At 43.0% G+C, this 26,794-nt stretch overlaps 1 protein-coding gene across 1 annotated transcript in view; it reads right to left on the bottom strand.

Moving 5' to 3' along the window:
• Positions 1 to 23,984, bottom strand: part of LOC129385606 (collagen alpha-3(VI) chain-like) — a 41,336-nt gene extending 17,352 nt beyond the window's left edge. The window contains exons 1-3 of the mRNA XM_055072401.1: positions 23,899 to 23,984; positions 12,506 to 12,572; positions 3,975 to 4,193 (exon numbers count right to left, since the gene is read on the bottom strand). Coding sequence (XP_054928376.1) covers positions 3,975 to 4,193; positions 12,506 to 12,572; positions 23,899 to 23,946 — 334 coding nt within the window. The 5' untranslated portion in view covers positions 23,947 to 23,984. The remainder of the gene's footprint in view (positions 1 to 3,974; positions 4,194 to 12,505; positions 12,573 to 23,898) is intronic.
• Between the last annotated feature and the right edge of the window lie 2,810 nt (positions 23,985 to 26,794).

The following is a 26,794-nucleotide window of genomic DNA, read 5'->3' as shown; positions in this document are numbered from 1 at the left end:
ATGTGGGCCATTTAGCGAGCCGAGAAAGAGGCCAAGGGCCAACAAACCTTGACCGAAACGTAGGTGGCGTCCAGGCCCACCGAACCAAATCGCAGGGCACTCAATAAATTTATATGAATGAATGAATGAATGAATGAATGAATGAATGAATGAATGAATGAATGAATGAATGAATGAATGAATGAATGAATGAGTCTTTGGCACAGGTTGGTAAGGGGAAGTTCTGTGTAGTGTATAAACTTTAGCAGGGTCGGGGCGAATGCCTGACGAATCGACGAGATGTCCGAGCATAGTTGCTTGGCGGTGACCGAAGTGGCATTTAGACGAGTTGACGTGCGGAGCAGCAGTGCAAAAAAAAAGAATAAATCAAATACTTTCACAAGGGGTCGCAGAAGTTGGAGAGAATACGATTACGCAATTCAAGTAGCACAAACAGGTGAACCATGTCAATGGACGCAAGATCATGTCCATCAACCGTTCAAAGGTCGCTGGGCACTGCACAAGCGAAAACGCATTATCCCAAACTGATATCCGCCTTCAGGTGTTACGAATGCGGTCTTCTCATGGCCCATTGCATCCACGGCGATTTGCCAATATCCAAAGCAAAGATTTATCAATAAATATTAGTGGCACCATGCAGACAGTCCACAGTATCGTGAATGCGTGAAAGTGGATATACATTTTTCTTGGTGATCGCGTTTAGATTAACATAGTTCACGCAGAATCACCAACTGTTTTCGTTCTTTTTGACTAGAACAACAGGGAAAGCGAACGGGCTGGAAGAGCGTTCGATAATCTCTTGAGATGCAAGCGTTTTGTGAAGGTCCCTCTGGATAACTTGTTGCTGAGAGCTCGACGGCTGGCATGGGCTTCGGCGAACAGGTGCCTCATCGCCGATATTTACACGATGCTTCACGACAGTAGTTTGACCCAACGGGAGTCGTTAAGGTTGAAAATGTCGGAGTTGGACACGAGAAGGTCACGGAGCTGTGCGGCTTGTTGGGGGTAGAGGTCAGGCGCAATCATATTTATAAAGTCGTCGGGCGGGTCAGATGCAAAAGGCGCAAAGTGAGAATTGGTCGGAGGCAGCACAACAGATAGAGCGGTAACATGGCACCAGCTGGACGGTAACAACATGGCAAGAAACATGTCTCAGGTAAGTACTTGAGAGCACTGTCCAAAATTTAAGATGGCAAGACATGTCTGATTGCTCGTTACAGAAACGATAGTGTGTGGGAAGCGACATTGCGGGAAAGTAGGAATGAAGTCCAGGTGCAAGGACGTAGTCTCCGTCAGGTCAGGTGGGCAGCCTAAAACAATGATGCAGGTTGCTGCTAGAAGTGGGAGACGAATAAAATCCGCAGAACAAAGCTGAGCTCGGTTTGGCCAGGAAGGTCAACGGGAAGGGGCAGGTCCAGTTGTACAACAGTGGCTGAACACTTTATCATAGCAGAATGGGCGTTCAAAAAGTCGAGTCCGAGGATCACATCGTGGCGGGAACGTTCCAGCACATTAAACAAAACGGAAATGTGGCTACCCGCAACACTGGCACGTGCTGTACACATTCTATGCGCAGCCGGAGTTCCACTGTCGTGGAGAGTTCCACGATGTGGAGAAGTGGAGTCGGAGCAGGATTAAGTACTTTCTTCAAGCCCGTTTAAAGCTCTGAACTAATATGGAAATTTGCCCACCTGTGTGGTTGTGTGCGATAACGGGAAAACGCACTCACGACCACGTCCTGAAGGTTCCTACCGGTAGGAAGGGTGAACAAAGGAATTTCAGGCCGGCGAGCTAGAGCAGCGTCACCTCCAGGAGATGCCCCATTTAGTTTCCCGTTGGAGACAGGCGACAGTAAGCTGGAGACGGGGAGCGACGCAGCTCGGATGAACGGGAGCGACGACTGCGTAGTGATGGCGAGCGGCAAGTCGCTGTAGCGCAAGCGTTGTCAGGTGCGTCTTAAACATCGGTGGAGAGCGCATGCGGCTGAGGATTCAGCGGGGAGTTCCCGTGGTTATCTTTCATTTATATTTTTTTTTGCTAGCCTGAAAGCAATCGAATCTGTAGGTGCAGGTACTCACGGGTGCAGTTGCCGTTGGTCTAGTATGGTAGTACGTCATTTCACGGAGACTCTCAGTGCACCACTAGTTATTTTGTTTGCGTGCGCATAGTATACCGTATCACGTGTCACACGACCGTTTCCATGAAATATTGGACCATGCGTCTCCTGCACCAGGGGGTTTATGGTTGGTCACCTGGAGTGATCAAGACCGAGCAGTGTGAGCGTGGTAGCACCTTGACGGTGGCTATATAGACTACACATTAATGATGATAGCTCTCAGGGATCAATGGGCCGGTTTCTCATTGTTGCTGCATTATCTATGCATTGCAAATAACAAACCGGTGTGGCACAATTCTTGGCGTCACGCGATGTAAATCAAAATGATGGTCGCCGCTTGTGTGAGAAAGAGATATGATGCAACCCTTGTAGGAACGGCGCGGTCCCTCAGCGCAGGCTAGCAGGCCCCAGTCCTGGCCCGCCCACGAGCGCCCAGCCGAGCATGGAACCTCCACTCACCCTCACGGGTCACTTTGTCATCCACTTCTTCGACTGGTGGCTCCAATGCCAGAATTTCCCTATAGCCCATCCCTCTGCGTAGGCGATGATGGCACTGGCCCACGGCGGCTTGCAGCAACGGCACCGAATTTATTGAAGTAAATTCAGGTAACCTCTGAGACTTTTCTATTAGCCTGAGTAAGGTACAAATTTTTTTTTTATTAAAGTGGAAACCCAGACAATCTGCTTGATCATGCTATGGTTTCTTTAGCTTGACCATGAACAGAACTGAGCTTGTACAAATATTGAATAAAACATTCCATAACATAGCAAATGCCCGAACTGAGGTACATGGGGAGTAGTGAGGATGATGCGATATGAGACGTGATCGCATCGCTACGGCCAGGAATGTACTGAAAAATAAATGCAATCGCCGCTTTTTGGATAAGAGAATGCAATTACCAAAGTAAACGACAAAACTGTATGTGCACACTCGTTTTACGCAAGTAGTTGACCCAATTTCAATTCTCAGGGAACTTATATGCCGAGCAGATTTGCATAGCTTATACTGAAAGTGCTCGAGATGCCTTCTAAATACATTAACGAAATATTACAAGCGAGCTAATCTATTTGATGGATATCTATATTCTCAAGCTGTTGACGCTAAGAGGTGCGATAAAGTTTGTTAACTGAGTCAATCAACTACGGGTTCTGCGTCACTGTATTCCCCATTGAATCAAAGGTAGAAAGCAATGACGATTAAACGTGTTGATACATATGTAGCAGAAAAATACCATACGAGTGAAAGCTGAATTGATTTTTCATATGGTCTAAAAAAGTGTAACAAATTCTTGCATCATAAGAACGAGTTTCACGAATAATACGTCTGAACGTGACTATATTTTCTTATAGAGCCCGCCGTGATGGCCTAGCAGCCTTAGTGTTATGCTGCTTGTCCCGAAGGCCAGGGAAGAAATGCCAGCTGCGGTGAAAGATTTTTGAGGGCGAATAAGTGCACCCATATACCGTCCATTAGGTGAACTTTGCAAAAGTGCTGGCGGTCAAAATGAATCCGGAGTCCCCCACTACCGCGCCTCATAATTATACGAAGTTTGTTGCACTTAGAACCCCAGAATTCATTTTTCCTTTAGAAATGACAGAATAACTTAGCACGCTTGTTAGAAGTCAACAGCACATGCAATCCTTATAGCTATACAAAGAGATAAGTCAATGTTCACTTTGGAAGTTAAGAGTCAGTGATGGTCACTGTGTAGTAAACATAGTGCCAATTAACGGATAGTGAAGTAACGGATAGGTATATCAATAAAAAGGAATATATAATTTTTTAGCTCCAGCTGAGGTGTCCTAGTGAGGAAAGAAAAAGAAAAAGTACGCTTTTCAGATGCCTTTTTTTCCTTACGTGGCTCGCATATATCCATGCACATCCTTTTGCTGGAAAATCGGTTGTGGTTTCCGTTGCATCCGCGGTAGGTGAATTTACGGCAAGATCGGGAAGAGTAATTGTAGTACCACATTATTCCACGCCCAGTTCGATTCTTGTCGCAGCGATGCCCTCTGTCAAGTTTGCTACGGCATGGAAAGTCTTCCTCGTAGGTGGACAAAGCATCTTTAGCTGCCACTGTGGAAAGTCATCAAATGGGTTAGCATAAAATTAATATAACCAAGTAAGCATTCCTGGTGGGCTAGTAAAATGGCGAACAATAAATTGACTTTGAAAAAAAAAAACAATTTATTACAAGTATTTTTTGCGTTATCGCACCCTTAAAAGAGTCTATGTTGTCTTCCGATGAGATAAAGCTCATTCTTGCATGTATTTTTGTTGTAGCCGTGTTCAATTGCGCCATTTGCTCTCCTTTAGGCAAGTGTTTGGCGCAGGAAGTTGTAAATTTGATTTGAATATCACGGAAGTACTTTTATTTACGCCAGTCAGGTCACATTTTTCTTATTGACTAGTGCACCTGTCCATAACGTTCGTGATGACCGCAATAGGGAGACAGTGGCCTTCACTGAGTAGCCTGTGCTAAATGTGTGAAGGTGTGCAGCCTTGCTTTATTATTATTCTTATATTATTATTATTATTATTATTATTATTATTAGTAGTAGTATTAGTAGTAGTAGTAGTAGTAGTAGTAGTAGTAGTAGTAGCAGTAGTAGCAGTATTTTGTCATTTTACAGTTTCTGTGAGACGCGCAAGTAAAAAAAAACAGAAACAGCGCATTTCTCATTGATGGTCACTCAGCATGGTCTCTACCTGGGAAATGTTGAAGCTGACCTATTCGAGGATGCTGCTAAATAGCACGTCATGCACTATAATAACTTAAAGCGTGGATGGTGGCTTACCTGGTAATTTATCATGGCATTTACAACAACCAAGAAAAGATATTTTCGAACGCATTATTCACTTCTGTGCACAAACACTACGCAATTACTTGCTTGTGCAATGCGACTCTAGAAAAATATACCTGACAATATTTTTGATTTTATTGACAGCAACGATAGTTCTTGCTTTCTGCACAGCCGTGAAAATAGGTTGCCTTAAAGGTGACATGTGTGACATGGCTATGTAAAAAGGTCATGTTTTGTGTCCTTGGGGTTAACTACATCCAGTAAACAAATCGCCCTAAATCAAAGCAGTGGCAAACACGAACACGATATTCTTGGTACTCCTGCACCAACAGCGATGTACGGAAAAATTCCGACGCGGCCGCCGTCTTTCGCTTCAGGCTCACCTACGCTACGCGCACTGTAGAACTCCTGCATCCAAGATGGGGGCCCTGTTGCTCTGATGCCGACAAAGTGTGCCTCTCTAAAAATACTTTTAAAAATCCTTAACCTTCCGGCAAGTTGCAAAACCCCCAGAAAACGTTTTCTCACTGTGAAAAAAGCGCACTGTGGGTGGTAGCGATCAAGATTACGGTATGCTGAGTAGCCATCGGAAATCGTTCTTATCGGAAAGATTTCCGATAAGAACGAAACTGCCATTCGAAGTTTTAATACCAGCACGTTAGATAGCCAGTTGTAACGTTAAAATCTCAAAGTACAATTTGGTGGCTAAGTAGATTTAGCGCTCGGCTTCTAACAACAAGGTCGCGGGCATAGCTCGACACCGCGCCGGCCGCACCCCGATGGTTGCAGAAACGCTGCTGGTGTACTTTAATTACACAGTATAATGGTGGTCAAAATTGATCCGGACCCTCCCATTGGGACCCCTCTACTAAACGGTTGTTTTATAAACTCCATAACTGTAAAACCTTTTACGAAGAAATACCACTCCAGCATCATCATCATCAGCAGCAGCACCCTATTTTATGTCAACTGAAGAACCAAGGCCGCTCCTAGAGGTTTACTGATTCATTGATTGATTCTTTATTGGGTTATAACAATACAGGTTATGGAAGGCGAAGGGTAAAGGCATTCAAAGATGGCTTGAGGGAGTGCTTCGCCCCATACTGGCAAAGACAGCAGCAGTGGCGCACAAACTTTGTTTACATTATCGTACACTTTGACCAAACCTTAAAATTACCCACATTTCTACTTACTGCGCTTCAGAGTGCGTCAACTATTAGCATACATCACTCTACGTCTGCATCAAACATCAGCACGACACTTGATTACAGCGTACGCATTGTAATAGTGGCATTTAACAATATAATTAAATACAAATAAAAGGCGGTGCTAAGTTTCAAAGACACAAAACGATTGCTTAATTAAAAACACTGATGTGAAAGCTGAACTAGACAGTCATTCTTTCTCGTTATATTTGTTTACTCCTGCGCCGAAAAGGGCCTGTTGACTAACTTACCGGCTACGCCAGGCCTAACTTTCGGTGGAACGGAAAGACGTAGTACGGGTACCTGGCGAATGCTAAAACATGCGTATTTGAGCCTCAGCACCTTGCTAATATTATTTCATTGATACATCGGGGAAAGTAGAAGCGCACGAATTGCCTCAGATTTCTTATCGGCACGATAATATCAATCAGCGGCACGCTTCCTGGGGTCAATTCGAACACGTCCGAACGGAAGCTGGTTTTGCTTATTTGTTGCCCACTCCACAGTACTTCGACAATCCGAAGTCATCTGTTGCGCTGTCGTTTATAAACACATATATGCTCAGTCATTGGTTGCGTCATCGCTTACAAACAAATATGAAACGATTACAGGAACACGTCACCGACACTGACATAAGAACGGCGGTGAACGCGCATGAACTGAAAACATGTACACCTTTGGCGGAATAAGCCTTCGTTGACGAGAAATGAATAAAAAGAATGCAAGCTACTAAAAAAGAACGCGTTACTGCGTTCGCCTATTTTCTCTCAAGACCATAGCTATCCGTTCAGTGAAAAGGGAAATGCGGAAACCAAATGTAGCCTTCAGTGTCACGTATACCTACTTCCATGAATTACCGGAGCTGCTCACGCACCTTTATTCCAAACTTTGACATGAAGCAAAGATTTATGACCTGAAGATATAGCGTTATCAAATTGTACTAAGCATTGATCTTCAACAGCGCTTATGCTGTTTGCATACTGAAACCAGTACGGCACAAACGCAAGCAGCTCAGTATCCAGTACGATCCAGCGTACTCCAGCGAGAACCAGCGCTTTTAAAATGCATACCAGTGCTCCCCAGTGTCACAGCAGTGAAATCAGTGCCGTGCCCAGTGTGCCCCAGCTTTTATCCAGTGATCTCAGTGGTGTCCCAGTGACTCCTTGACGTCGCCAGCGTCCCCAGTACGATCCAGTGTCAGAAAACGTGTTGGCTTCGCACTGGAAAGCACTGGAAGAAGCTCTTTCTTGCAATCATATCAAATGAAATCAAATTTCTTTTTTCATAGATGAATGCAGGGAGGCCTGAACAAAAAGCGAGAACTAGTTCAGTTGACAAAGGTTCAGGCCCCCGTTTACGTGACAGGCAGCTGGGGCGACCAGACAAAAGAATGCACTTAGTAATACGATACAGTCGCAATTATTGCACAAGTCTGATACAAACACAGGTACGAGTAACAATATGGGATGCAAAAAAGAATCTAAAGCATATAACAACTTGGATCAATGTAATTTAAAAGAATTATACAAAACATACACAATATAAATATTAGGTGTCCTAACGTATCACAACAAATGATGTGCGTAGAGCTTTCTTTTATTTACATTTTCTATTTCAATCTCGTTCTCATGCGGATAATTCAGGAGAACAGGGAGAATGTGTTGAGGCATCTGCATACCATACGATATACGGGAATATGGCACGCTCCAAATATATGTATGATGTGTAGGGTAAATGCGTGTCGTCAATGTTAAAGGAGCAATAGAATCTAGCATCTTCTCAAGGGGGATTATATATTTTTTTAATTTTATCGCCAGTGTACATGCGTAAAGATTGGGAACGCAGGTAAGGTTAAACCGCTTGAAAAGTGGTTTAGTTTAGGTCATTTAAGTGAGAGACAAACAGCGCACAGTAGACAGGCAATCTAATACCAGACGGTAGAAAGAAATGGAATCTCGCCAATATGCCAACAGCTTTTGATACCTGAGTAATTATGTAATTGATGTGGTTACACTGGGACATATTTTTATGAAAGTATACTCCAAGTGTTTTAACTTTGTCAACCATATCCACAGCAGGATTGTTAAGAATAAGATTTCCTGTTAGTGTGGCGGTCGATTGTCTTGGAATGAAAAGAAAGGCTTTTATTTTGTTAGCTTTTATCTCTAATGAGTTAAATGTACTCCACGCGCTCAACTTATTAAAGGTTTCATTCAAGTGCCGTTGAAGCTAATGCAATGAGTACGACAAAATAGAAGAGTTTTGTCATCTGTGTGCATGATATATGTTCGTTTTTGGTTTACGCAAGTAATATCGTTGACAGAAAAATTCAACAACGGTGGACCAAAACACTCCCTTGGGGAACCCCAGTGCTTATCGCTTTAAATGTAGATAAAGTACCATCTATAGCAACATTTTACATGCGGTATGACCGATAAGAAGTTAAAGAAGTTAAGAAGTGTGAAAGGGAAGCCTCGTATTCCGTAAAGTTCCAGTTTATTTAGCAACGCTGTGTGTTTTATACGGTCGAATGCCTTTTAAAAGTCGATGTACCAGCCAGCTATGACCTCCTTTTCTTCAAAGGCTGTGAGTATAATTTTTTTCTGAGCTAAAAGCACTTGTTCAGGGGATCTTTCCTTGCGAAAGCCATACAGAGCGGTGTTTGTTAGAGCGGTGTTATAAGTCATACAGAGTGGTGATTGAGCTAAGTTTGCAATTCGGTCATGAATTATCTTTTCCAAGGCTTTGAAAAATACGGGCAAAATATAAATTGAGTGGCAGTTCCACAAGCTGTGTTTGTTCTCCCCTTTCAAAACTACAATCACTTCGGATACTTGCATCTTTTTAGGGAAGCCTCCCATACAAAGAGCCAAATGAAGGGCATGAGTAAGTGGTGCTGAGAATAAGTGAAGCGAATATTTTTTAGGTTTTCTTTGTATGCCGTCTATGTCGCATGACGTGGTATTGTTTAATGAAGCGAATATTGCATGAACTTCTACTTCAGTTGTTGGTTTAAGACACAAACTGTTTATGTTCCTGGGGGCCATTCTTGTCGCATCAGGGAGGTAAGAGCTATTGACCATGTTAAGAAAGAAGTTATTAAAGGCTTCTGAATGGTTCTAACCATAACTAGGTTTGTCATTTCAAATTATGTCAGTGGTGTTTTGATGCGCACAGGGTCACTTTAGAAATTCGTTTTTTCCTCCATACATCTGCTTTGTTATTATGATCAGTCTGTAAGAAATTCAACAGATAACGGCGCTTTGCATTACGTAGCAGAGAGTCATTTTTGTTCCGGTGTTGTTTAAATTCTTTCCAGTCTGCCGGATTACGTGTGGTCAATAAATTACAAAAAGGTTATCTTCCTTTTTTATCATATTGAGACAGTGGTTTGTTATCAAAGGTTTTCGTCTCCGGTTTGCTTTTTTGATTGAAACGAAAGGAAATGATTGAGTATTGGCTTCCTTAAATGATAGAAATGCTTCGTATGCGCCGTCAGACGCCTTTGAGGTAAGTACAGTATCCCAAGATATACTATTTAATGCCGTGCCAATGCTTTCTGATGTATTTGTATTAATGTTTCGAATCTTGCGATCAATAGAACATCCTTTTCTGACAGCTTGATAACATATGTTAAGCAAGAAAATTGGTAAGTGTTCACTGATATATGAAGTGAGAACGCTTCTTAACGTGTCATTTGGACCTTTCAATCAATCAATCAATCAATCAATCCTGATTTTTCATTCTGTCAATGATACAGAAGGAAGGACTCTGAAAAAAAGCTGTTTGTCAGAACAGCTTGACGAGGTCACAGCCCCATAGAAAAATTTCGGCATGGTAACTGCGCTACTGTAAAATAAATCAAAAATTTAAACTTAACCGACACCGTAGTACTATAGGGCACACACCAAGTGATGGAAATGCAAAGTTAATAAAGAAATGTGAAAGCAGTTTTTACAGTCTTCATAAAAATAAATACAAAACAGTTTCTTAGAAAAACTGAATATCTGAAATGCTATCAAATTACAAATATCTAGAATAAATACACTGGATGTACAGGAAGAAAAATGTAGAAATCAACTTGTTACAAACAGTTACATACAACCAGATGAAACAATTTGATACGGTTATGGATTTGCTAAACGAGACAAGGTTTGTAGTAAAACAAGTGTTAGGTAGTAGAAATCTGAGAGCTATACATCACTGTATATAACTTGCGGATATCCTGATATGAACAATCAAACAAGTAAAAATTATTAAGGTCATAGTGACTCAGAAGGGACGGGAGAGTGCAAGACAAGCGATCTTTTCCGGAATTTAATCGCACTGTGTCTACTTCCCAATTTTCTCCATGACGCGTGGAATAATTTAAATGCCTAATTCTTAAATTGGCCAGAACGTGCAAATTTGTTATGTTCTTACGAGTTTCTAATTTTTATCTAGGTTAATAATACACATATAAGTTATAGTCATTGAGTTAGGCATTGTACGTGTCGCCACTTTTATTGCATTAGTGAAGCCATGTGACAGCAACATTGTTTCAAAATGGTGCTGTGATGTTGATACTTTACCATATCTTTATTGAAATTACCACCAAGGATGAGTGTCAGTTTATTTCGGTTTGCATAATTAAGTAAATTGTCAGTATGATCTAAGAAAGTGGATTAACTTCCTTCAGCTGGACTGTACATCACGTCAATGACAAATGTTTTTCTTTTGATACCTCACAACAAGGCTTTAAATATCATTGGTAATAAAAGAAAACGTGCCGAGCAATTCGCACTCATTGGATCGCTTTACGTGCATTAGTGATCCACCTCCACGTCTGGTTGTGCCGTTTAAGAAAAATCTTGTGTAGTTTGCATCCATTATCACATCACTGTCTGACTCGAACCAAGTTTCGGTCAATAATATATTGTAAAACGGGAAATTGAAATTTTGCAACGATTGTACTTCATCTTCTCCATTATATGCTGATCGCATATTTAAATAGAAACACGGGAAACTCTTTACTCTCTCAGAGAAGAAAATCTTATTCAAGTCATCACAGTGTGTCATCATTTTGGACGCGATTTTTCTGCTGGGGGAACAGTGACAGCTTCAGTCGTATAGTATTAACATTGTAAATATATCGTTATTTACTAGCCATGATTTCACCTATCATTGAACATTGTTTGCGTAATTGTCCAAGTAAGAGATCTTCCTCTGCTTTCTATTGAGTCTTTTTGAGGATGCCGCTATCTACTGAGAATGCGTAAGTAGTGCCATTAAGAGTGCCCGTTTTTGCAGCGGAAGAAAAGTGAGCAAGCTAACCACAACTTGCGAACAGCGTCCCTGTTTCACTATTATTATACATCTGGACAGCTTCTCTCTTGACACGCTGACAATAAGGCCATGAATAAAGAGTTAGGTAATTTGTGACAGATAACTAATTATTATCATCAACAAAAATTACTAGAGGGTACTCAAGTTTACTTTTAACGTAATGTACCTTCTTTTGCTCAAGCATAATGCCCAATTTATTCATGCTCTGTGCTGCATAGTTGCAACTCTTCGTTTATCTTGAAACTACGTGTTACAATTCGTTATGCAGAAACGTGTAACCTATCCAGGAAACGACCGCTCTTCTAGCCTAAGTTGTATCTCATGCAGAAAAGTCTGTCCTGAAAAGCGATTTACAAGGCAAAAATCCTCAATTAGCACTTTCAGAAATACTAATGTAAACTGGAGGCGAAGGTCTACTTGCAAGAATTCGGCGTTGCATTCACGGAGCGCTTGTTCATGGATTGGAAATGCATAACTAAGATAGCTGCTTTTGTATGGAATAAGACTTCTGCCGACTTGCCGGCATGCTTGAATCAAATTTTGCAGAGATGGCTTGTCGATACTGTTACTTCTCGTGCTTTTCACACTTCACTTTTTCTCCTTTTCCAGTCCTATGTACAATGCACAATGAAGCTATCAGTGGAAGATGTCTAATGTGTTGGCGCGTAAATGAAGTGCAGTCCAGGCAGGCTATCTTGTGAAAAATCAGCAATGTGCATTCTGGTTCATCCTACAAAATGCAGTTTCTTAGGCTTCCGTTTATATTGAAGTGATAAGAAATGCACAACTCATGCGGCTTGCGTCACTGCAATGATCTTTCTGGATTCACCAAAACTCCAACCGCTTGCTAATATACATATTATTTGTGGAACAATCTCAATGCAAAGTTACTTTGTTTAGAAACTTCTGGATCGAAAACCTTTTCATCCAGAAAAAAAAGAAAAAAATAACAGTCGAACGTGACATAGTATTGAAACATCTCAGCAGCTTTATAACGTGTGTACAAAATGACACTTCAGCCGGAAGCAAAGTATGATTACTGTAACATACTTACTTTTTAGCATTAAAAATGAAGTGAATATAAGAAAGATGAACTTCTCCATTCTTGCGTTCTTGGAAGCCTGGGGAAAAGATGCGTAATATACATAAGGGAAATATGTTCCACTACACGGCGTACAAAACTCATGTTTGTTGGAAACGTCAAGCCATGTGACCTGGATTCACTCAAGGAATTGAGTATAGTGCTTCCTATAAAAATGTATACACGCATAACACACTAACGAAAGTTTAGGTTCATTTAGACTATGACATTTAAAAGCTTAAGGTAGAATCGGATGGTGCCAGAGAACTCTAATCGTAGATCAGGGAGTGTACATGAACTATGACCAGGTAAACGACTATTATGCTAATGAGTCACTTCTATATTTCTTATTTATATGACTGATACCACTGCCTGGAAAAAGTGACACAGCGGATGGTGACACCGCGAGATTTCTTCATTTAATTTTTTTTGCCGGATCCTGACCAAAGTAGAGCGAGATTTTTCAAGATGAGATTTTTTGAAGGTTGCGCTTGCTGCACTTACGTACTTGGTTGCATAACTCTTCTTTGAACTTGTCTGGGTTGCTTTAGCAGAGTTGCCACTCTCGCGCAACCTGTGAAGCTTGTTGGGAGTTATGACGTGTATAACACCTGCACACCAGCCCTTCCTACCACGTTTATAGCCATAAGGTGGTATTATCAGAAAAATAGGCTGTATCGTTGGACCGCAACACACAGTGGTGCTCACCACCAGGGTGAGTTATGGAAACTGGCCACGTGGTCCAGCGGCGGGGGGTGAGAAATTGCGCGGCTGAGCGGGCAGTGTGGACTGAGCCTTCAGAGATAACGGACGATCCCGTCAAGTGCCCGATCGGGGCTACGGAGTGCCCCCGGAGCTTTGCTCAGCCGCATTCGCTAATGTGAACTCGATTTCCTTGTTTTCTATATACTTAGTGTAAGCGCTGATGTCTTTCTCTAAATAAATTCAGTTCAAATTGTCGACATCCGCGATCTTAGGTTACGGGACACCGGAGCACAATAACAGCGCAGCGGCTTATGAAGAGCCGTCAGTGAACTAAAACACCAAGAAAGAACACGGCGGAGGGGGGAGGAAGAAGAACCTGCTGGTGGGATGACATTTGCTTTCGTTAAAAGCATGCTACTCTTATTTCTGGATGGATGGATGTCATGTTAACCCACCGCCCCGTCCCCTTTTGAAAGGGGCGGTGCGTTGCGCCACTAAGCTCTTGCTATTATACTGCCTAATGTCCCACCTAGGTTAAAAAATAAAAAACCAAATATAAACAAACTCACGATGGATCCCCATAACCAAATTGGGTGATCCCCTATTGTGAAATTTGTTTTTGTACGTCTGCGTGTTTTTTGTCGTTTCCCTGCTTTTCTTCCACCAATCTTCCAATCGCGTCTTACATGATGTCAGTGCGAATTCCAGGGTTCACCACACGCCAAAAGCGACGAGTATTATTTTTTACCATCCATGCTAAAAAATAATACTCGTCGCTTTTGGCGTGTGGTGAACCCTGGAATTTGAACTGACATCATTCTTACTGATTCTTATGGTGTTCCTATCCCCGATTACATTTGCGCTCAACTTCTTAATGATATGTTTGGAGCAATTTTGCCTCATGAAAACGTTAACTCATTGCCAACTTTAAAGACATTAGTGGGAATCACAATGCATGAGGTAGTCATGCAACGTTACACCTATCATTCTTCTTTCCATAGCTCGTTGCGTCGTCCTCAATTTGAGTAGAACCCTCTTCGTAAGCCTCCAGGTTTCTTACCCGTAGGTGAGTACTGGTAAGACACAGCTATTATACACTTTTCTCTTAAGGGATAATGGCAACCTGCTGTTCATGATCTGAGAATGCCTGCCAAACGCACCCCAGCCCATTATTATTCTTCTGATTATTTCCGTCTCATGATCCCGATCCGCCGTCACTACCTGCCCTAGTAGATGTATTCCCTTACGACTTCCTGTGCCTCGCTGCCAATTGTAAATTGCTGTTCTCTTCCGAGACTGTTAAACATTACTTTAGTTTTCTGCAGATTATTTTTAGACCCACTCTTCTGCTTTGCTTCTCCAGGTCAGTGAACATGCATTGGAATTGGTCCCCTGAGTTACTAAGCAAGGCAATATCATCAGCGAATCGCAAGTTACTAAGGTATTCTCCATTAACTTTTATCCCCAAATCTTCCCTATCCAGGTCTCTGAATACCTCCTGTAAACACGCTGTGAATAGCATTGGAGAGATCGTATCTCCCTGCCTGACGCCTTTCTTTATTGGGATGTTTTTGCTTTCTTTATGGAGGACTACGGTGGCTGTGGAGCCGCTATAGATATCTTTCAGTATTTTTACATACGGCTCGTCTACACCCTGATTCCGTAATGCCTTCATGGCTGCTGAGGTTTCGACAGAATCAAACGCTTTCTCGTAATCAATGAAAGCTATATATAAGGGTTGGTTATATTCTGCACATTTCTCTATCACCTGATTGATAGTGTGAACATGATCTATTGTTGAGCAGCCTTTACGGAATCCTGCCTGGTCCTTTGCTTGACAGAAGTCTAAGGTGTTCCTTTTTATAATTGCGATTACCTTAGTAAATATTTTGTAGGCAACGGACAGTAAGCTGATCGGTCTATAATTTTTCAAGTCTTTGGCGTCCCCTTTCTTATGGATTAGGATTATGTTAGCGTTCTTCCAAGATTCCGGTACGCTCGATGTCAAGAGGCATTGCATATACAGGGTGGCCAGTTTCTCTAGAACAATCTGCCCACCATCCTTCAACAAATCTGCTGTTACCTGATCCTCCCCAGCTGCCTTCCCCCTTTGCATATCTCCCAAGGCTTTCTTTACTTCTTCCGATGTTACCTTCGGGATTTCGAATTCCTCTAGACTATTTTCTTTTCCATTATCATCGTGGGTGCCACTGGTACTGTATAAATCTCTATAGAACTCCTCAGCCACTTGAACTATCTCATCCATATTAGTAATGATATTGCCGGCTTTGTCTCTTAACGCATACATCTGATTCTTGCCAATTCCTAGTTTCTTCTTCACTGCTTTTAGGCTTCCTCCGTTCCTGAGAGCATGTTCAATGCTATCCATATTATACTTCCTTATGTCAGCTGTCTTACGCTTGTTGATTAACTTCGAAAGTTCTGCCAGTTCTATTCTAGCTGTAGGGTTAGAGGCCTTTATACATTGGCGTTTCTTGATCAGATCTTTCGTCTCCTGCGATAGTTTACTGGTATCCTGCCTAACGGAGTTACCACCGACTTCCATTGCACACTCCTTAATGATGCCCACAAGATTGTCGTTCATTGCTTCAACACTAAGGTCCTTTTCCTGAGTTATAAAGCCGAATACCTGTTCTGTAGCTTGATCTGGAATTCCTCTATTTTCCCTCTTACCGCTAACTCATTGATCGGCTTCTTATGTACCAGTTTTCTTCCGTTCCCTCCTCAGGTCTAGGCTAATTCGAGTTCTTACCATCCTGTGGTCACTGCAGCGCACCTTGCTGACCACGTCCACAACTTTCGGCTATCCCGCAAGCGGGATAGCCGAAAGTGGACGTGGAGGAGCCCGAACGGCGATACTAGAAACGAAATAGACTCCATACTCTGCGCTAACACAACACTAATCCGTCCTAAACTAGAATACGCGTCTGCCATCTGGAATCCCGAACAAACATATATCATCAGTAACATCGAAGCCTCGCAGAACCGTGCTGCGCGATTTATATTTTGAGATCATTCACGTTACACCAGCGTCACCTTGCTAAAGAATAAAGCCAAGTTGGACACAGCACTTCGCCGTAAAATTTTTCGCCTAGCACTTTTCCATAAGCTTCATAACCATCCATCACTTCCCGATGATTTGTTTCAGTGACCACCAGTTATTTTTCCACGCCGTGACCATCCATACAAAGTATGCATATTCGTCCTTACCACGCACAATAAATGAATGGAACGCCTTACCTTCAGTCATTGCCACGGAACCTGACTTGGCTAAGTTTCAACATTCAATTGGCTCACGACTTATCGACTAATCTTTTATTATTTTTTGGGACTTTTACAGTGTTTTCGATGTTTGTTGGTCTTTTTAATGGCAGTTGCCTTATGTTCGCCTAATATGTATAATGTTTTCTCTGTAATAATTATGACCTAATTATCTTGTATATTACCTATGTTTCACTGCATTATTACTTCTGTTACATTCCCTTGTTTTAAGTATGTACAAACTGTGACAAGTGCCTGTGATCGCCCCACCCCATATAATACCCTCGGAATGAGGGCATTTGGGGGTATGTTGAATAAATAAATAAATAAATAAATACTAATCACTATTTTGGACATGTTTACTTTCCCCCTGCTCTCGTTGAAGCAAAGGAATTCAAAGAAGTCAGTGGTGCCTAAATCGACCGCTGGAAGATATCTTCACATTCTAATAAAGCATGCTCCATCGTTTCCGTAGCTTTACCGCAGCAAGCACATATGCTCTGCATGTGCACAAGCGCCACCTAGCGACCAAGCAGAGAAACATATAGTGGTGAAATGTAGCAACCATATGACTTACTATATTGGAACATGTTTAAGCTTGAGAAGACAAAATACCTTTTTTCATATAAAAACTTCATTCATTACAGGGTGAAAGACATGGTTTTGTAGCTTACTGTGCGCGAGCAGATGTCAAACGAGGACGTCAACCTCCCGCGAATCCATCACTTGCTGAGTGGCTGCTCTCTCCCTCCCCTTCTCACTAATTTTACGCACCGCTCACTTTGTGAACGCGTTCTCTTTCGAACAAACATATCCGTTCGCGCCCCTTGATCCGCCACAGTGGCTTAGCCGCGAACACGGCGGCCCGAGCACTCATATACCGGGCGTCCCAGTTAGACCGTGAGTACCTGGAATCCGAAGGCATTTATCTTGTAACATTCAAAGATATCACGACCTTTAGCAAAGATAAGCATCGCCAATACCCAACTCCTGCAAAAGGGCTTGGCAAGGCTAATGAACGGATCTTGATTCGACTTTTCACTAACACTTTTTGCGCCCGGCAATCTTGAAACATTTCGATAATTCCTTCACTGGCAAGTGCCAATACTGTGGGGAGGTGGCTGACACCTACCAAATGGTTTGGGCTTGTCAGCTAAACTCAGCTCTTCCCCTCAACCCTAACCCAACCCGAGAGGAGTGGGAGGCGACGCTGCTCGGTTGCTCGGACCTTCAGGCCCAAAAGGCCTTGGTCCAGAGGGCTAAGCTGGCGGCTCGTACCAATGGGGTCCCGGAATAGAGACTCCATATGCTCTGCATGTGCACAAGCGCCACCTAGCGACCAAGCAGAGAAACATATAGTGGTGAAATGTAGCAACCATATGACTTACTATATTGGAACATGTTTAAGCTTGAGAAGACAAAATACCTTCCTGTTTTGAATAAAAGCTTTCAAGCAAGCAAGCAAGCGGCTGTGCTGTTGATGAGCTAAGCACGAGGCCGCGGGATCAAATCACGGCTACGGCGGTCGCGTCTGGAAGAGGACGAAATGCAAAAAAAAAAAAAAGCGCCCTTGTCCCGCGCATTGAGGACACGTTAAAAATTCCCTGGTGCTCAATATTAATACGAAGTTCCCACTACGGCGTGCCTCAAAAATGAAATTGTGGTTTTGGTACGCAAAACATTACAATTCAAATCGCACCCTTGAATTCGCATTGGCTGCGACGCCACATCTCGAGCGCGCCTCGATGAAGAACGGGCGAAAAGTACCACCTGCTCTATGATAGCGCGCCAGGTGTTGCTGACGAGGGAGTGTCTCTTCGTGCAGGACGTTGGTGGTATGCGTCGTTGGAACCTGCAGGCTGCTGCTGCTTGATGGCTCCGGTAGCATATAGCGCTATGGTCATTACTTGCAACGTAAATATCGACGAACCACTGATGGGCATTCAAATTAATATTAATGCTTTCGCATTCACAACTCATAAAAGCGCCTCCTCTTCCTCGCATTTCCTTTCTTTGGTTCTATTTTTAAGAAGTTTATGTATTCATGCTTCGTAATTGCGAAATTTCCCTTTTCTTTCTTTTGGTTTCTTCAAAACCTGTGAGTTTTCGGAAGCGATAAAGTTCTGTTGATTTGAGTGCTTGTGAATTCTTTCCAGGTACTTTTTTCGTCATCTTAAGCAGGTATTACTGCTGTCCGCCTTTTCGTACATTTTTATTTCCAGAAGCTTGCCATACGAGAAGGTTGACTTCCTGTGAAAGACAAATCAGCGCTGGATATTTCACGTAACGTGAGCAACGCGGAATGCCACGACGCTTCATCTTCGTGAAAAGGTGATGTTGTGTGGTGTTTTATGGCGCAAGGACCAGGTTTGGCCAAGGAGTGCCATGACAAGTGGTAACGTTGACAATGTATTGTGGATGGCGTGCACAATGAATTCCTCATGGTAGATGTGGCATGGCTCTAAAAGGCCCTAAAACCTGTCGCTGTAAGTGGCGTAGAATATATAGGTGCTTAAATAATGACGCTGAATAGGTAGTTATGTGGGCTATGGCAATTGGCTTTCGTTAAAATATGATGTAACAAAACATAACACAGAGAGGAGATTTTAAACAGAGCCCTTGAATGCAGGGCTGTACGTTAGTCACGTACTAAAAGTTGCCAATTGCCAAATTATTTTTGTGATGTCGGTTTCGGCTAAAAAATGTAAGACTATTTGCAGATGAAAAAGTGGTTCATCGCTAAATAAATGCAGTGTGAAAGGGTATATTTTCTCGATATGCATAAGGGAAATACTTTTTCGTCTCTGTATCTATTCCAGGGCACTGAATAAGAACATGGAGGACTGTCAGACAATTGGCGCACCCAATACAAGTCGAAGCATCGGCCCTAGTCATAGCATAAGAGTGAGTACCGTATTTGCGGCCTGTTCTTAATCGGCAAAGAAGTACTTCCTTGTACCATGCTGTTCTCCCACTTATCCAGTTACCCAGTTTTGGTTTTATTATGTGAAGCTTATTCATCGCTTGTGTATCCCACTCGCCTTGCCAATGATTCCTCAATTTACGGCACAGAAAACGCCTGTGGTCTGTGGCATGGATGGGGATATTTCCACTGTGACGCTAAAACTCACTGACGTAGCCATTTCATCAGCAGCTACAATGCCTTTTATACCCCTGTGGCCAGGCACCCAGCATAATACGATCACTTGGTTGCACATATTTGCGGAGCACAACAAAGTAGATAGTTCTTTCAAAACGGAGTTCTTGTGTTTTCTTAGGCTAATTAGAGCTCTCACGACACTTAATGAGTCTGTGAAGACAACAGCCTTAGCGACATTTGTAAGGCTTATGTGTTGAATAGCCTTAAGTATAGCGTATGCTTCCGCTGTAATGATACTGGTGTGTGGGTTTAGTGGTCCAGATGCTGAAAATGAGGGCCCAAGAGCTGCGTAAACCACACCAGCAGGAGACTTCGAAGCACCTGTGTAAAATTCATCACAGGAGTACTTCTCCTTAAGTTCCAGAATATGCGAATACGTGTGCCTCCGGGGTTCGTTTCGATGTTTCTAAGAATGAGATGTCACATTGGATAGTCTGCCACTCCAAAGCCGGTGGAAGCCGTGTAGGAGCCATTAGGACATTCTCTAAAAGAGGGACCTCTGTTTTTTCTGAGAGTGTTTCCAATCGGAGCAACAGAGGAGACCTAGTGGCTGGACGGTTACGAAACAGCCCAGCAGTGGACAAGTCGCAAATAATATAATGACAAGGATGTTTAATATCTCAGTTAACTTTCAGGGCGTAGGAGAAGGTAAATATGTCCTTTAGCAGTGCAATGACCATTCGTTAGATCGGACATAGAGGCTTTGCACAGGGCTAGTCCTAAAGGCGCCTGTAGCATGGCGGCTGCCTATATGGTGAATAGGATCTACTATTTTCAGAGCACTAGGTCCAGAAGAATTATAGACTATTGTTCCGTAGACAAGCCGTGTTAATATTAGACTTTTGGCATCTCCTGTTACTTCCCTAAGATGTGCGTGACAAAAGCTTCAGCAGATTCATAGTCTTGTGACACTTTACCTTCAGATACTTCAAGTGCGGTACAAAAGTTAGCTAACTGCCTAAAAGGATCCCTAGAAATTTGTTTTCATGGCTCACAGATAGCCGTTCTCCATGTAGATCTATTGCGGGATCCGCCAGTATGCCTCGCTTGTTAGAGAACAGGACGCATATACTTTTTTTCAGGATTTAGTTTAAACGCGTTTTCGTCCGCACTCATAGACAATTTATTTATGCAAAGCTGTAGTTGTCGCTCGTAGATACTTATATGACATGATTTGAAACCTATCTGGATGTCAGCAACATATATAGAGTAAAACAGTACGTGGTATGACAGTCTAAATCGAGTTCATTTTGACAATAAATAGAGTGTAGCTCAGCACACCACCTTGTGGAACACCAGCCTCCTGCGTAAAAGGACGAGATAGAACACGGAACGTACGATAGGAGAGGTAACTCTGAATAACGTTCAGCAAGTTGGCTTGAACTCCCATTTTATACAGATCACGGATGATTCCAAAGCGCCAGGTTGTGTCATATGCCTTCACTATATCTGAAAATACTGACAACATAAACGGTTTATGGACAAAGGCATCAGGGATATTTGTCTCGATGCGGACAAGGTGATCTGTTATGGATGTACCCTCCCTGAAACCGCACGGTAAGGGGTCTAGCACCTTGTTGCTTTCAAGAAAATGGATGAGGCGGCGGTTAAGCATTTTCTCAAAATGTTTGCGAATACAACTTGTCAGAGCTATAGGTCTATAACTGCTGGGTGAGAAAGGGTCCTTGTCCTCTTTGAGAATAGGGATTACGATTGATTCTTTCCAGAGGAACAGAATGTAGCCGGCAGAGAACATGGAATTTAAGAGTGACAGTAGTGATTTACGGGTTTCGGGGTGTAAGTGTCTGATCATCTCACACATTATGGAGCGAACTTGTTTGCAACAGTTCAGTGAGGCATGGAACTCAGCCATTCTAAATGAACGACTGTATACTTCATTGGATGTGCCTTTCCGACCCAGTGACAGCTGCTCTACTTGTCGCTGGTATATTAGGAATGTATCTGTGTAAGGAGATGTACTAGAGAAGTGCTTGAAATGTGCTCCTATATAATCAGCTTGGTCCTCAAGACTGTCTGCTTGTGTGTTTACTAATAATAGAGGGTGAGTTTCACGGCCTTTTAATTTGTTTACCCTGTTCCAGGCTGTTCTTTCGTCTGTATAAGAATTAATGCCAGAAATGTATTTTTGCCAACTGTCCCTATTGGCGCGACCGCCGTTCATCTACCTTTTGATTTTATTTTCTCAGAGCTGATAAGGTTTTCGGTAATCGGAGAGTCATGAAGCTGATTCCAAGCTTTATTCTGTTTTTTTCGCGCTTCCTTGCATTCATTGTTGTAATGATTATGAGTTTGGTCGGTATTTGCTTGTCATCTCGCCTTCATGTTATCCTTTGCACTTTAACTACGTTCTGGTCTTGCCATCCTTCTAGTAGTTCGCTTTCACTCAGTTCGAGAAGATCATCTTCTGAGACGACCCCGCGCACTGTGTTCATGGATCTGTGGGAGCCCATTGAGAGTGAAATTTCCCCAAATGCTACAAGTTTCGAGAGCATGTCATATTGTAATTTCTCGTGAAGTTCAAGAAGATTGCCACTTCCCATCTTCGTTACATTATTGCCCGGGCAAATTGCTTCCGTGAGACATTTCGCTACAACAAATGGTGAGGTCATTCTGACTGATTTGGTATTGTGCTGACTGTGCACAACGTGGTTCTTAGGAAAAGATTGTTTTGGGTTCATGAAAAACGTGAAAGTTGCATCGTTCGCCCCCTGTTGAGGGAGCGATCAGGTAATGGTGGAAAGTCGCTTGTCATATAGCGTTGGAAATTTCGGCGGCGATGGTAGCCACTCACCACCAAGCCCAACAAGGGGACGCCACAAAGTTGGAAGAATACCTGAAGACGCCATCCATGCATCGCCACTATAACCTAATATAAAATAACCAAGGTTGGATAATCCCACCAGCTTAACCCTTGCAGCCCAGAATACGAAAGTAAGGAGAAGTGATAAGAAGACTGAAAAGAAAAAAAAACAGCGAGAGAGAAAGCAAAATATTGAAGAGGGCGACAGGAAAAAGCGACTTCTGATTTCTTCTAGGTGGGTCAGTGTGCAGGTGCCGTTTATGTGAAGCAGAGGCCAAAAAGGTGTGTTGCCTCCACCGGAGGGCCCTAAAGGTCCAAGCACCTGGTATGGGCTCAACCCCCAATATTCCCCATTTCCCCAGACACGTCTAAGCCACGCATGGCTACGCGTGGGAGAGTCCGACCTTCATGTGCTCGGGTACGTGGTGTCGCAACACACCAAACGCCTGCTGACGCAGACGTCCCTGCGAGGCTGAAAAGGTCATGTTCGCTTGAGAAAAAAGTCAAACGCGGACGATACTTCGCGCTCTGGCTCCTATCTTTTTACTGCTTGTTGCTTTCTGCAGTGGTGAGCATTCATTTTTGCGATTGCTGTTATTTTGTGCACGGTGCTCACGCATTATCTCTCTTGTGTGCACTACGTTTGTATTGCAATGTAACGTTTCATTTGAGGAACAATTAACCAACAAAGTTGCTTTTGCATAAAGGCATGCCAAAGTTTTACCTTTCTTGACTGCTTGGTTTTCTTTTCTCATTGTGCGCTCGAAAAGATAGTACACCAAAAGACGAAATGTCACGGACACGTACTGCACCCTGGCGAACTGTACCTATTAGAACGCTACATTATTATATACATCCATTGATCGGATCATACGTGATAGAACTGAAATATACGTAAATGAATACAAACGATTACCATGAGCGTAGTATTGCCGCCTCCTAGGCACATCTACAATCCGCGGTAGCGAAATGACAATGGCATGACGCTTCCGTGTTCGAGGTTGCGGGTGAATCCCGGCCACTGTCAATGCCGGAGAAATGGGAAAACTTCCTGTATTTAGACTTAGGTGGAGGTTCCAAATCCTCAGGTGGTAAAAAAAGACCCGGAGACCTCAGCTAATGCGTGCCTTATATTCAAATATTGGTTTTGGCATTAAATTTTGGGAAAATATTAAAATTTCTTTCCTAGGCACGTAGCCTTGAAGTGAAAAGTGCGGTTCCTATATGACCTCACGGACATATCAGTACACTAGTCACTTTTAAGCTTTAGCTTGCGGATGAAACAATATCATTTCGTTTTTCAAGAAATATGTTTTTAAAGTTACAATTTCGAAGACGTGCCTCTATTCTCTTTTCAAAGTGAACATAGCTAGCGAACAGTAATAAAACAATTCATACCTCCTGTAGGAATTGGTCAAGCAGGTTGTTGAATAGTTCGTGTTCCATGCACACACTGTCTCAGTGCGAATATGTAGCTATATATTTCTCCCTGAATGAGAAAGTCAAAGCAAAGTTCAAAATGAAGCATAATAAGCTAACATTTCGCCACATCATTAACTGGCGTAAAAACACATTTAGGGATTGAAATGGCAAATGTCAGAGCAGCGGCACAAATGCTGCGAAGGAAATCTGGCAGTGCAGTAATCAACCATAACGTAACAATTTTGTAGTGTCTAATGGCAGGACGTACGGCTTCAGCAGCGTGCCTAACTTTGAAGTAAGTAACAAATTACAAATCTTTGCAGATGCATTGGAACATGCTTTGACAAGAAAAGAGTCGTAGCTTTTATTTTAATTTTCAGGAAGGCTACGTACTCTAAGCTGTCGTAGAAAGAAGCGTTTTATCTATGGGTGCAATTTCAAGTTAACAAAGCTTCTTTGTTTGAACTGTGCCAGCAAGGCGACTGCCCGGGCCATTTGCAGATGCGTTACGATGATGTTACAAGAAAAAAAAAAAGGGCATGAGCTGGACATGTAATGAGGAGGGAAGATAACCGATGGTCATCAAGGGTTATGGACCGCATTCCAAGAGAAGGGAACTCTAGCAGAGGGCGGCAGAAAGTTAGGTGGGCGGATGAGATTAAGAAGTTTGCAGGGACAACATGGCCACAATTAGCACATGATCGGGGTAGTTGGAGGAGTATGGGAGAGGCCTTTGGCCCTGCATTGGGCGTAGCCAGGCTGATGATAATGATACGATGGTGTTTGAAAACAAAGTAAGACTTTCCTTTTCTTTCATTTCAGGAGCGCTACGTAACTTATGGCATCGTAGGATGAAACATTGTATTGATAGTAGCAACCCTACACCATGCAGCAAGTTCAAAATGGTATATAGGAAAAGTTATCTCAAACCCACGAGCCAATTTAACTAGTCGGCCAAGGCGGAGGCGAGGAGGTACTCTAGGCAACCTATTGCTCCAGTACGTTTGCCTTGTCAACACCACACTACTTAGAGGAAATTCACGACTTTTGCCCCGACTATATGCTGTTCCGACAGCTGGAGGCTCCATTAATCAAACCCTTTTCAGAACATAAGGCAACAGAAGTTGCAGGTAATCTAATAAATACATGTCAGGTAAACTTTCAACAATTCTTTTTTCCACTTTGGACAAGTTGCGAGGGTAAGAGGGGAACACAATCCAGGGAAAAACGAGCAGGTATTTTGTGCCTAAGGGGATAGTAGTTGGCTAGGATTAAGCAAAAGGCGTGCAAAGAAAGGAGTACAAGGTATGTCGGTGGACGTGTCTTCTTTGTGTTATCATGTGCTATGTTTTCTTTTATTTTGTCACTTGACTGTATCGTGAAGTTTTCTAAACACTTTAAATCATCGATGATAGATGCATCTTACCTAATTTTATATAATTTGGAATAAGTAACCAATCATTAGTGAATGACTTCAGTTCTTTATGACAATCCAAGAATCAAAGTCTGTACTTGTGTGATGATTTATAAAGAGTAGGGGGTCCAAGTACTACCGTGTACGGTCAGACGCTTTCAAAGAGCCGAGTCAGGGCCTCCGATTTTTTATTCTATACGATATGTCTCTCTCCTATAAATATTTCAAGGCGCAGCGGCATTTTCATAATATCTTTTGAGGTTATCTAAAAAGAAAACATCAACAACCGAATAAGAGCCTAAAAGTGCATTCATTCTGAAGAAATCCTGCCAGAATCACGCGTTCAGAAAGTGAGACCGGGAGGGTAAACATTCCTCAGATCTGACACGACCAATAATTAATGAGCTAAAGCCTCAATGTACTCAGCTATACTTGGCTATTTTACTTGGTATGTCAACTATACGTAAAAAATTAAGAAGCTGAGATGCAATGATGCCTTGCAATAGCAAAATGCGGCTTACTCAAGCTTAAACTTGTGTAAAAACCACGCACCTAACTTCACAGCTCAAAATTAAGAAAAAGAACAAACCTTAAAAAAACTTCGAAAACAAATATAAACTTCACCGACGATTACGATACTTCCTAATGCAAAATGTCAATATTTTGTGTTATGCTGATATCGGTACACGGTTCATGTGGGAAAGATAACGCCGTGAGTAGCGTAGCTGGCGCGAACAATATGTCTCGTGCGGCCCATTGCAAATAGAGTGAAATACGGCGGTACTGCTTCGCTAATCTCGGCACATCGCGAGAGGCAGCGCCTGGGTGACACATGGGCGCGAGTCACAGCAGCTGTCGCAGACAGGCCTCCGCTCTTGCAGCGCATTGTTTCCATGCCGACGACGCGCGCTACTCTCGTATTCATGTCGCAACTATCGTCGCCGCACAGCCCGTCTTGCAGGACACTACGCTTTGGGCCTCACCCTTACGTTCCACGAACGACGAGAGCGGCCCTTCGTCGCGGAGGAATCTTGCCACCAGTGTCAGCAGCGACCACACCCAGGGGAGCGTCACATCGAGCCTTACCCGTAGCCGCTCGCCATTGTCCATAGCAGGAGGCGTGACACACAACACACACGCTGGTACTGCAGGCTGACCTGAGCTGCCGTGGCCGCCGGCAGCTCAGCCCATGCGCAGCTCATTTCCCCTCGTCTCCTCTTCCACTTTCCGCCTCACGCTTTGACTGTAGCCAAGCATGCCACATGCCCCCACTCTTAAAAGCCGGCGTGTTCGGCTGCACACTGGAAAGTCCAACTGCAGCTGAAGGTAAATTTTCTTTCTCAGTTGAGTGAGCACCTAGGTAATGCTTTTCTTTACTGCGTATCCGGTACTTGGGCAGCGAGGATCGTCTTTTTTGCATCCTTCGGTCGTGCTTTAGCGGACGACGTGCGGAATTCC

Source organism: Dermacentor andersoni, chromosome 7 (genome assembly GCF_023375885.2).
Source record: "Dermacentor andersoni chromosome 7, qqDerAnde1_hic_scaffold, whole genome shotgun sequence".
Classification (NCBI taxonomy): domain Eukaryota; kingdom Metazoa; phylum Arthropoda; class Arachnida; order Ixodida; family Ixodidae; genus Dermacentor; species Dermacentor andersoni.
Note: the sequence above shows the minus strand (reverse complement) of the source record. Positions and strands in the feature narration are given on the sequence as shown.